A 12,412-nucleotide genomic window follows, 5' to 3' on the forward strand; every position below is an offset into this window, starting at 1 on the left:
TGGACTTTCCTGCCCAGGCTGGCTTTGAACCATGATCCTCAGAACTCAGCCTCCTGAATAACTAGGATTACAGGTGTGAGCCACTGGCACCCAGTGTTTCCATGTTTTTACAAGAAAACCCTTCCTTGGAATAAAAGGTGGAACCTAGCATATATTCCAATATTTGGGAAAGAAGGAAGGAAGGAAGAAAAGAGAGAAAGAGAGAGAGATGGACAGGAAGGAAGGGAGGGAAAGGAGGAAAGGGGAGGGAGAGAGGAAAGGAAAGGTGAAGGGATATTACTCAAAAGATTACAAACTACAAAAGGTTAAGTACATAATAAAAATCCTCTGGCTTCCCAACTAATGAATTTTTCTAACTCAAAAGGTGGAAAAACTGGAAATCTGAGGCTAAAACAAAACTTACTTTCACTCAGACTGTACTATGAGGGATAAAACTGTGAAGTTTGAAAACTTTCCTTTCTAAAGCTGAAGAAAAATGAAATAGACACTACACTCCAGCCCACTGTAGCTGCACAGTGACCTTGATTTTGCCCGTTTAAAGTAGAACCCCCTCAAATGGCAAGTCTTTAACTGTCTGACTCAAAGTCAATCTGAATCCCATATGGTCTGCCTGATGCTAGGTTCCAAAAGCATGTTAGTATTATATAAACTCCCACAACTGCATGACTTGGTCACAAGAACCAACAGGCTGGCCAACCTGGCCAGTGTGGAGGAAATACATAATCACCAGCTGAAACCACCACTCAGAAGGACACACTTTTCTGAAAATGGAAAGGATTCATCAGCATGCATAAGCCTGGCTTACTCCTGTGTACAGATTTCTATTCCTGTTCCTGTCTGGGCAGCTGGACCCTGTACCCCCAGACAGCTCAAGCTAAAACTAGCCGCCCAAGTAAGCTGAGGATGCTGGCTTCATCCATTTCATCGCCAGCATCATTGACTTCTACAGGCAGTTTCAGTCCAACATCTGCAGCTTGCTATTGTTCTTGGCTCTGACCAGAAGCAGTAGAGAAGCTGTGCTCACTGCCCAGGGGTTTCCAGCTCCTCTTCTGTCTCCCATGTGAGAGATGATAATACTATCAGGAGCTATTTACTGCAGATCCAGGATAGAAGGCTCAGGATAGGTAGACATTTTTTGGTAGCTCCAGTGACAACTTTGCATATGTGACATTCTCTCCCAGGAGTCAATGGAAAGAGACTGTGCTGAACACATTTATCACTAAATTTGTCATGCCAAACCTCGCTTTCTAGCTGCCATATTCACAGCCTCATGCTCAATGAAGCAAAACTAAGCTGTTCTTTTATCAAATAGTCAAGGAACTCACAGCTCTATCGTTAGAATGATGAATGTTATATTTAGGTCTTAAAAGATAAACTGGACCAGTTAGATTTCTTCTCTGTGGAATTCATCTGGAAACAGGAAAACAGTAAGAGCTGATTCACAGAATGTTGGAATATTACAGTTAGAACGAATAGTTCCCAGTATTTAAGTCCCTGCAGCCTGTTACCCCTTAGTATAGCCTCTATGATACTTGGTCATATCACACTTCCTGTTTTTGGGTTTCCATTGGCACTTACAACCACACACCTGATTAGCACACCAGAATCACTGAGCACTGCAATTAAAGAACTCAATTACAAAGCAGCTCATTCAGGTCCAGAAACAGTGTAGTATCTCTTCATGTGTCTATTGGCCATTCCTACTTCTTCTTTTGAGAAGTCTCTATTTAAGTCTTTAGCCCATTCATTAATTGGGTTGTTGTTACTGAGGGTTTACTTTGGAGGAGTTTAATATTTTGAGCTCTAAGTAGATTTTAGATATGAGGTCCTTGTTAGATGCATAGCTAGTAAAAATCTTCTCCCATTCTGTAGACTTTCTAGAAACCTAACAATAACAGATTCTGGCTGGGTTATGGCCAAAAGGGGATGCTATTACACTGCTGGTGGGAGTATAAACTTGTTCAACCATTCTGGAAAGCAGTATGGAGGGTCCTCAAAAGACTAAACATAGAGCTCACCTATGACCCAGCAATTCTGCTCCTGGGCATTTGTCCAATAGAAGACAAACAAAGCCACACTAAAGCTACCCTCATAACCATGTTTGTTGCAGCATTGTTTACCATAGCCAAGATATAGAATCAACCTAGATGCCCCTCAGTGGACAAATGGATCAAGAAAATGTGGTATATATACACAATGGAATTCTCTTCCATCAGAAAGAATAATATTGTACTATTCCTAAGGAAATGGAAAGACTTGGAAAAAAATTACATTAAGTGAAGTAAGCCAGACCCAAAGAAACATAGGTTGCATGGTTTCTCTCACTTGTTGTAACAAGAATGTGCCTATAAATTTACAAGTAAATACACTGGATGGTAAAAGACAAAAAATATACTGGACATGATAAATTATATAGGACTCTAGACATTCACACAGTGAGAAGATCATAAAGGCTCAACAGCTATGTGCATATGACCATATAAAATGATGTTTACTAAAATGCACTCCAAGAAATGGAAACAAGAAGCTTTTTTGTTATTTTGCTTTTTGTTTTGTTTTTCTCCTTTGTTGCTGTTTTTGTTTCCTGTACATTTTGTCTTGTATATAAGTTTATCTGTTTGGGGGAGGGCAACCAGGAGGGAGCACAAAATGGTGGGACAAAGGATGAACAAATGAAGCAGTGATACTCACTAAACACTGTTGAAAATGAAATATACAACTTTTTGGGGTGGTCAGGAGGGGAAAACTGGGAAAAAAACAAGGTAAGAGATAACACCATTCAAAAAGAAATGTGCTGCTGGGTACTGGTGGCTCACACCTGTAATCCTAGCTACTCAGGGGGCTGAGATCTGAGGATCATGGTTCAAAGCCAGCTGGGGCAGGAAAGTCCGTGAGACTCTTATCTCCAATAAACCACCAGAAAACCAGAAGTGGTGTTGTGGCTCAAGTGGTAGAGTGCTCGCCTTGAGCTAAAATGCTGAGGGACAGTGCCCAGGCCCAGAGTTCAAGCCCCATGACCAAACAAACAAACAAACAAAACAAACAATATCAAAAAAGAAATGTACTTATTACTTAACTTATGTAACTGTAACCCTCTATACATCATCTTTACAATGACAATTTAAAACAAGATTAAAAAATAGTATAGTGTCATCAAGGAGGCAGAATTCCATATTTAAGATCTGGTCAAAAGGCAGCTTAGCCAGGCACTGGTGGCTCACGCCTGTAATCCTTTCTACTCAGGAGGCTGAGATCTGAGGATCGCGGTTCAAAGCCAGCCCGGGCAGGAGAGACGGTGAGACTCCTATCTCCAATAAACCACCAGGAAACCGGAAGTGCCGCCATAGCTCAAGTGGTAGAGCGCTCTCCTTGAGCTGAAGAGCTGAGGGACAGCGCCCAGGCCCAGAGTTCAAGCCCCACGACCGACCAAAAAGGTAGCTTGGACCTACAGCTCTAGTTTAAGCTATCTCTTTGGAAATATTAGCTTTGTGAGTATACCAAATAGAATACAAGGACTCAGGAAAAAGACAAAGGACAAAGGTTTTCAAATAGCCTTACATTTGTTATCCCCTATATCCTCTATACTTTTTTGTTTTACTTATTTTTCAGGTATGGTCCCACTTTTTTGCCTGAGCTAGCCTCAGGTCATGACACGCCTACCTGTAATTTGAAGGGCTGTTCTTTTAGATAAAGAAGTCAGAGATTTTCTGCTCAAGTGACATCTGAACAGCAGCATAAGGGAAGAAAGCGTGTTGAATTCAGAAATCTGGGCAAAGAGAGCTTTTGACAAAAGCCAAAGAGCTAAGGTAGAGGCTGAGAAGGTAGCTCAGTGGTAGAGTGCTTGCCTTGCATGCATGAGGCCCTGGGTTCGATTCCTCAGCACTACATAAGAAAAAAGAAAAAAGCTGGAAGTGGCGCTATGGCTCAAGTGGCAGAGTGCTAGCCTTGAGCTGAAGAGCTGAGGGACAGTGCCCAGGCCCAGAATTCAGGCCCCACAACTGGACCCCCCCCCAAAAAAAAAGAGCTAAGGTATAGTGGTACAAGTGTATAATCTAGGCATCCAGAAGACTGAGGCAAGAGGATTTCAAGTTCAACGCCAGCTTAGTCTACACAATGAGACTCTACCTTATTTTTTTTTTAAAAAAAGAACAGCAAGAAAGAATGGACAAAGTAGGTAAGAGAGAAAACACTTAAAACATTTCAAGTCCAAGATTTATGCTCATGTAATCTCTGACTTCCACAGGGCTCCATTATATGACAAACACAGAGGCAGAAAGGTAAGTTTGCAGCTGCAAACTGCCATTTATCTAATCTGGAGCTAAGCAAAAAAAAAATTGCTGCAGATGTTCAAATTACCATAAACTCCACAAAGAAATTGCTTTGGGAAGCCATGTGATACCAAATTGAGTCATCAAGATTCTCATTTCTTTTAACTTTATCTAAGTAGCTTCTAACTCAGCCTAAAGAAAATAACATGAAAGAAAAGAAGAATACAAGAATATATTAACAAAAGTATTTTTTTTCTAATAGCCTAAATAACCAACAAGCAAATAAACTAGACTACAGCACTAGGTCAGGCAGCCTTTGAAAATATCCAAGTTATGCCAAAAATTTGAGGGGAGAGGAAAAGGAAAGGTACATAGAAGATTCTGTCTCTGCTCTTATGACAGCCCTGATCCCTAACAAACATGTATATGTATAAAGACTCAAAAAAAATGATATGGCTAGTTCTGCTGCTTGGTCTTGCAGCTTGAACTCAGGGCCTGAGTGCTGTCCCTGAGCCTCTCTGTGTTCAAGGCTAGTGCTCTACTTACCACTTTGAGTCACAGTGCCACATCTGGTTTTCTGGTGGCTAATTGGAAGTAAGAGTCTCATGGACTTTTCTGCCACCGCTGACTTTGAACCATGATCCTCAGCTCTCAACCTCTTGAGCAGCTAGTATTTACAGGCACAAGCTACTGGCTCCTGCTGCATTATTCTTATTGTTCACAAAATAACACGTTCACCGAAAATTAGATTACATTAGTCGGGTTCTATTACTTTATCTGATTCTGGTTCTTTACATTATCAAGGCCTAGAAACTAGAATAACTATAGAAATTTTGGAGATCAGGTATTTGAGGAGAGGGCCACCATGCTGTGTTTCACAATTGCCGTAATTTGGTAATACCCTTTGGAGCTGACTACTCCTTGAAACTTTTCACTTCCAGTCTTTTAGTCATGTAAATCTCCATTGTATCCCCTCTTCTTCCTACTAACAAAATTTACTTACTCGTTTTATATTTTCTTTCTCTTCTCTATAAAGATTCTCAAGAGATCACAATAGGAGCCAAATAAGTATTACCTTTTTGCTCACGTGCATAAAACCTAAAAAATGACTTAATTTTCCTCAACATTTCTGTTTCTAGGAATTTAGCTGGAGAAAATAATCAAAGAAAGGGACAAAGAATGACCTGCAAAATTGGTATCAGAGTACCATTTAACTTTTCAATAGGCCTAAAAATAACTGTCTAACCATGTGGGTAGCTTCTAAAGTGAGTTCATGCAATATTGGTTAATGACCTGGGAAAAAACTCTTGGCATACTTTTATCTTCATAAAAGTTGGGTAAAAAACTGTGTATGTCTGGAAGTGGCGCTGTAGCTCAAGTGGTAGAGTGCTTGCCTTGAGCTGAAGAGCTGAGGGATAGTGCCCAGGCCCAGAGTTCAAGCCCCACAACAACAACAACAATAACAACAACAAAAAACTGTGTATGTCATACGGGTGGAGTGATAGAACACCTGCCTAGCAAGCATGAGGCCTTGAGCTCAAACAACTCTGGTGTAAAAAAAAAAACAAAAAGAACAAAACAGTATATGTAATATAACATCAAATTTGGGTTCGTAAGTACTTTGAGGGAAAAAAGTCTGAAAGGAAATACATGAAAATATTTTTTAAAAGGATTTAGCCTTGGTCATGTGACTAGCATTTTAACAGTTCTCTCTTCTTGAAGGTTATGTGTATATGTGTGTATGTACATAAGTGTGCACACATGCAGGTACGAGGGCTTGAACTCAGAGTACATGTACTATCCCACTCAAAGCTGACACTATACCACTTGAGCCACAGCTCTATTTCTGGCTTTCTGATGGTTAATGAAGAGTCCAGATTTTCCTGGCTGGCTTTGAACCATGATGATTAGATCTCAGCCTCCTAAGTAGCTAGGATTATAGTTGTAAACCACCAACTATACTGTGGGCTTATTTTGCCAGTTAACTAGAAGCAAGAGTCTCTCAGATATGTCTACCTAGGCTGGCTTTGAAACTCTATCCTCAGATCTCAGCCTCCTCAGCAGCTAAGGTTAAAGGCATGAGCCACCATCTCTTTTCAATAACTATCTTTAATCTTGTACTCATTCCTCAATAAACATAATGACACTGATTAGTATTTTGTATTATGACCCATTCTTGGGAGGATCTTATTTTTTTTTCCAGAACTTACAATTTCAATTCTATTGTTCTAGAAGTATAAACCATGTGAACAGTCTCAAAAAAAACAGCCCTCAAATATTTCAGGATTTCTTTGCTGGTATATAATTTGAACTCAGAGTCTTGTACTTACTCAGCTCTATCACCTGAGCCACATCTCCCTCCTGACTTTGTGCTGCTTAATTGGAAATGGACTCTCACAGACTTTTCTATCAGGGCTGGCCTTTTTCTTTTTTGCCAGTCCTAGGGCTTGAACTCAGGGCCTGGGCACTGTCCCTGAGCTTCTTTTGCTCAAGGTTAGCACTCTACACAGAGTCATTTCTGGCCTTTTCTGTTTATGTGGTACTAAAGAATCAAACCCAGAGCTTCATACATGCTAGGCAAACACTGGACCACTAAGCCACATTCCAAGCCCCATAAATGTCCTTCCTTTCTTTTCTTTCCTTTTTTCTCTTTCTTTCTCTCTGTCTCTCTCTTTCTCTTTCCCTTCCTTCCTCCCTCCCTCCCTCTCTCCCTTCCTTCCTTCCTTCTTTTTTTCCTTTCTCTTTCTCTTTCTTTTTGGTAACAGTCCTGGAGCTTGAACTCAGGACCTGGACACTGTTCCTGAGCTTTTGTACTTAAGGCTAGCACTCTACCCCTTTGAGCCAGAGTGCCATTTGCCATAGCTGGCTTTGAGACATCATTTTTTACAACCTAGCCTCATCAGTAGCTAGAATTACAGGCATAACTCACCAGCATCCAGCTCTATCCCTCAATACTTTGACTAGAGTTTAATTTCTTCTTACATTAAGAATTAAATAAAGGGGGCTGGGAAGGTAGCTCAGTGGTAGAGTGTTTGCCTTGCATGCATGAGGCCCTGGGTTCGATTTCTCAGCACCACATAAGCAGAAAAAGCCGGAAGTGGCGCTGTGGCTCAAGTGGTAGAGTGCTAGCCTAGAGCTGAAGAGCTGAGGGACAGCACCCAGGCCCTGAGTTCAGGCCACATGACCAGCAAAAAAAAAAAAAAAAAAAGAATTAAATAAAGGGGCAGGGCGCCGGTGTCTCAGGCCTGTAATCCTAGCTACTCAGGAGGCTGAAATCTGAGGATCACAGTACAAAGCCAGGCTGGGCAGGAAAGACTGTGAGACTCTTATCTCCAATAAACCACTCAGAAAACCAGAAGTGGCACTGTGGCTCAAGTGGTAGAGCACTAGCCTTGAGCTAAAGAGCTGAGAGACAGCACCTAAGCCCAGAGTTCAAGTCCCAGGACCGACAAAAAAAAATTAAATAAAGGTGGTTCAAAGCCAACTTAGTTAGGAAAGTCTGGGAGGCTCTTATCTCTAATACTAGTGGTATAAAGATAGCTTTAAAGGTATAGCACACAGTTCCTGAATTCAAGCCCTCATACACACAAAAAAAATTAAATCAAGAAAACAAAAAGCAAGATTTTGTTTCCATTTTATTGTTAGATTTTTGAAAATATTTTAAGCTATTTCAGTTTAACCTGAATATTCTCTCTTTACCCTAAGACAAACATTACACAAATGCTTCATTCCACTCCCTCTCTTTCTGGAGGAACTAGATCAATTTGGGGGGGTGGGGGAGGATCCTACTTCTTTAAAGTCTTTTCATTTGCATTGCTTTCTCCTATCTCATCATATTTTATCTACCCTTCCTTCATTTATTCAAAGGCCCTAATGCTCCATTCATATTGTCTTTCTCATCAATCTGCTTAGAACTTGCTTCCCTATGCTTTGTAACTAACACTCAATTTTTGGATCAGCCTAGATGTCATTTTCGCAGAGAGGCTCTCTCCATACCCCCAATCTAAAGAGATGTAGGCCTGATCTCTACTGCACTCTTCATTCATCGAGGAAACTTACCACAGGTTATAATCATATTTATTTTTGTGACTATTTGATTAATTGCTTGTCTCCCCTGGAAATATCATCTTATGAGGTTAGGGGCCACATCATAAAGCCAAACATTCTGACTTGCATACATTCCATGTTCTCAGCAGTGCTCTGAAGGGCACCAAGCACTTAGTTGCTTGTGGTCCTCAACTGATCCAGAGGCTTCTTCAGATCCTCAGTGGTCTCAGTGGCCTCAGTGCTGCAATGCGCACTCAAATACTATGGGGTTTCTTTGCTGGTACAGGGCTGCTGCTCCCACAACACGTAAGTTGATGTGCCTGGCCACTATTTCTCTATTTGGCTTTTAAGCACTTTATAATACATTGAAAATGGTCATGGTTTTAAAAATGCTGTTCAGATAAACTTGTTGGATGAATGGAAAATTCTTTTTATAAGGCATTTACTTCCTAAGAGATAAAGCTCAATAGTTAAGGGTCAAGTTTTCTTCTCTGCTTCTGTGTAAGCTTAAAACAAAAAACCAAATAGGCCAGTTCTAATGGCCAGCCTAGATGAGCTAAGAAAAATTATGATCATCAAAAGATAACATTTGGAAGGTACTGTACAGTTTGAGGTGAATGACTTAGATATCCCCAACATTGTAAATATTGTAAGAATGCTCAACATTATTTAGCTCTTGGAATAATAACAAATTTCTTTAGGTTCTCCCCAAATAGGTCAACTTGAAGACTTTAGCTAAGAGCAAAACAACAGGATCCAACTGTCTAATAATTATTTCTCCTGTCTGACCTCAATCACCAGAAAGGCAATCTGCTCTCAGAGGATGCAAGGCTGAGAACCAGAATCAAGAATATTCCCTTGCTGGCCTGGCTTTCACTGGTCCATGTCAACCTCAGCAATGAAACAAGGGCAGCAAAACTAATGTACTATATACAGTTATATATTACCATTCTTTTCTATAGGAGAAATACCCAAAATGGGGAGTTTATGGACATAGTAAACTCTGTTCTATTCAAACCCTAATGTTTTCTCTTCAATTCTCAGTTATAAGTTTTAGTAGGATATTGTATCTTTACATATATACAGAGAAGGTAGGCAAGAATAGTGATCCAAAGACCATCGGATGTAACACATGACTGAGAGAAACAAAAATATCTACATTGGAAAAAAGAAACTGACAGTCCTTAAGTACCAAAAGGAAGAAGTCACAGTGATAACTCAGTCTGCTATGCTTTTTAACACCGCATTCACTGGGAGAGAGCAAGAAAAGGGGTGACACTGTCCTAAATGAAATGTACTCTTTACCTGACTTATGTAACTGTATCCCCTCTGCACTTTATAATAACAATTTTAGAAAATTTTAAATTCTGTTGACCAATAAAATTTGCAGGAAATCAATTGATATGATAGAAGAACAAAATCAGCTGAGTATGGTGGGTCTATAATCCCAGCACCTGGCAGGCTGAGGCAGGAGGAACTTGAGGCCAGATTGAGCTATAATAGTGAGTTCCAGGAAAGCCATGGTTACTTAGCAAGGCCTGTCTCTATCCCGTCTGCCCTCCCCCTAAAAGAAGCACCTGGGTCTACAAACACATAGAATTCCTTTGAAATAAATAGCCTTCCTTTTCAGTGGATACTGCAGAAGACAAACCAGTGGTTCTATGGCTATTTCAAGATAGTAGTCAATAAAGTGTCTCTAAAGGGATTTGTATGCCACATATAATCTTTTAAAAATATAAATCTATCCTTAGCTCACAGGCCATAAAAAACAGGTAGTCCATAGACCCTGTTAGGAGTGTTAGTATAAATATGAATTTCACATGTTATTAATACTTTATTGTATCTTTTTAAAAATGTAAACAGGAATAAATACTAATAAATAATTTTAGTTAATACATAAAAATGAGTTAAATGTAATTATTATTAATTAGTGCTGGTCCTGGGACTTGAACTCAAAGCCTAGGTGTCATCCCTAAGGATTTTTGCTCAAAGCTGGCACTCTGACACTTTAGCCACAACTCAACTTCTGGCTTTTTGTTGCTTAACTGGAGTTAAGATTATGTCATAAACTTTTTTTTTGTTGTGGGTCCTGGGGCTTGAACTCTGGGCTTAGGCTCTTCAGCTCAAGGCAAGCGCTCTACCACTTGAGCCACAGCGCCACTTCCAGTTTTCTAGTGGTTTATTGGAGATAAGAGTCTCACGGACTTTCCTGCCTGGGCTGGCTTTGAACCGCGATCCTCATCTCAGCCTCCTGAGTAGCTAGGATTACAGGCGTGAGCCACCAGTGCTCGGCTGTCATAAACTTTTTCACCAGGACTGATTTTGAATTGTGATCCTCAGATCTTAGCTTCCTGAGTATTAGGATTACAAGTGTGAGCAAATGGTGCCTTGCTTAGTATGATAGCTTTCATTTGTCCTGAATATAAAATTAATTCTTTTTTCAGTCATGGGGCTTGAACTTGGGGCCTGGGCACTGACCCTGAGTTCTTTTTGCTCAAGACTAGGGCTCTACTTTGAGCCACAGCTCCACTTCTGATTTTCCAAATCTGGAGTTCATAAGATTTTTTTTTTTTTTTTTTTTTTTTGATCGTGGGGCCTGAACTCTGGGCCTAAGCGCTGTCCCTCAGTTCTTCAGCTCAAAGCCAGCGCTCTACCACTTGAGCTACAGTACCACTTCCGGTTTTCTGAATGTTTATTGGAGATAAGAGTTTCACGGAATTTCCTGCCCGGGCTGGCTTTGAACTGTGATCCTCAGATCTCAGCCTCCTGAGTAGCTAGGATTACAGGCGTGAGCCAATGGCGCCCAGCCGAGTTCATAAGATTTATAAAACCACACGGCTACAAAATCCAAATAAAAATGTAACTTTAAATAACCTTTTCCTTTCCTATTGCTGACATTCCTCAAAGCCCTAGTCCATTTCTCTCAAAATAATGAAAGGTTAGCAGAAAGTTCATCTATACCAGACTCACAGGATTTGCTGTCAGTCAGTAGGGGCCATAAAACAGTATGCTCCTAGAGGAAGAGCCTCTAGTAGAAACCACACACAAAATAGTCCAGCTCCTAGTTACTCAGGAGGCTGAGATCTGAAGATCATTGTTTAAAGCCAGCCAAGACAAGAGAGACTCATATCTTCAATTAACCAGCAAAAAGCCTGATGGGGAGCTAATAGCTCAAGCCTTGAGTGAAAAGCTAAGGGATAGCCAAATGGTAGAGCACCAACCTTGAGCAAAAAAGCTAAAGGACAGCACCAAGACCTTGAGTTCAATCACCAGTACTGGCACGCACACACACAAGCAAGGAAACAAAAGAGAAACCAAAACAAGAAAAGCAATGATCTATGTTGATCCATGTTCCTACTTAGGAAACAGTCAACAGCTATTTCAAGAACTAAAAGAATGCCTTATTTTGTACTGCTAGGCTTCCTCTTCAACAGTCAAGCAGCAGAGACATTTTCAGTTCATTACCTTTAGGAGGAAAATAGGACTTGCTTTCTGCTTTGTGAGGCCAGTCTACCACGAGAGGTCCAAACCTGCGAAAGCTGGCAGTGATCTCATCTACAAAACAAAGGAGGAATGTTAGCAAAAGAGGAAGAAAGTATTGCAATAAGAATAGCTTAAAACATGTTTTTTTACTTAAAAAAAGTTATAAGGAATATTTTCTAAAAGCACTTTTGCAGATGTCAAATCTACAAAGTGAAATAACATTGCTTAGGTGTACATTTATTCACCTTTAACCATGCAAAATGTGCTTGTAGCTATAGCTCATTTTCTTTAAGTGTCAATAAACTTGACATAAGGAAATTGGAAGAGAAAATCTAGTATTCGCTAAATGACTTCTATGTCAACTTCAAGGGATTCTAAAACTAACAATGTTCTCTCTTTTTTCTTTTTTTTTAAGGCAAAGGTACAGAAAGTAGTTGAAATATAGCTTCACGGGCTGGGAAGATGGCTCAGTGGTAGAGTGCTTGCCTTGCATGCATGACGCCCTGGGTTCAATTCCTTAGTACCACATAAGCAGAAAAAGCCAGAAGTGGTGCTGTGGCTCAAGTGGTAGAGCACTAGCCTTGAGCTGAAGAGCTGAGGGACAGTGCCCAGGC

The 12,412-nt window shown here is 40.4% G+C and overlaps 1 protein-coding gene across 1 annotated transcript in view; it reads right to left on the reverse strand.

The window, feature by feature from the left end:
* The window catches only part of Cpeb3 (cytoplasmic polyadenylation element binding protein 3), a 156,896-nt gene that overhangs the window by 61,416 nt on the left and 83,068 nt on the right, over positions 1-12,412 (reverse strand). The window contains exon 6 of the mRNA XM_013034321.1: positions 11,781-11,870. Coding sequence (XP_012889775.1) covers positions 11,781-11,870 — 90 coding nt within the window. The remainder of the gene's footprint in view (positions 1-11,780; positions 11,871-12,412) is intronic.

The sequence above is a fragment of the Dipodomys ordii genome, unplaced genomic scaffold, assembly GCF_000151885.1.
Source record: "Dipodomys ordii isolate 6190 unplaced genomic scaffold, Dord_2.0 Scaffold188, whole genome shotgun sequence".
NCBI lineage: Eukaryota > Metazoa > Chordata > Mammalia > Rodentia > Heteromyidae > Dipodomys > Dipodomys ordii.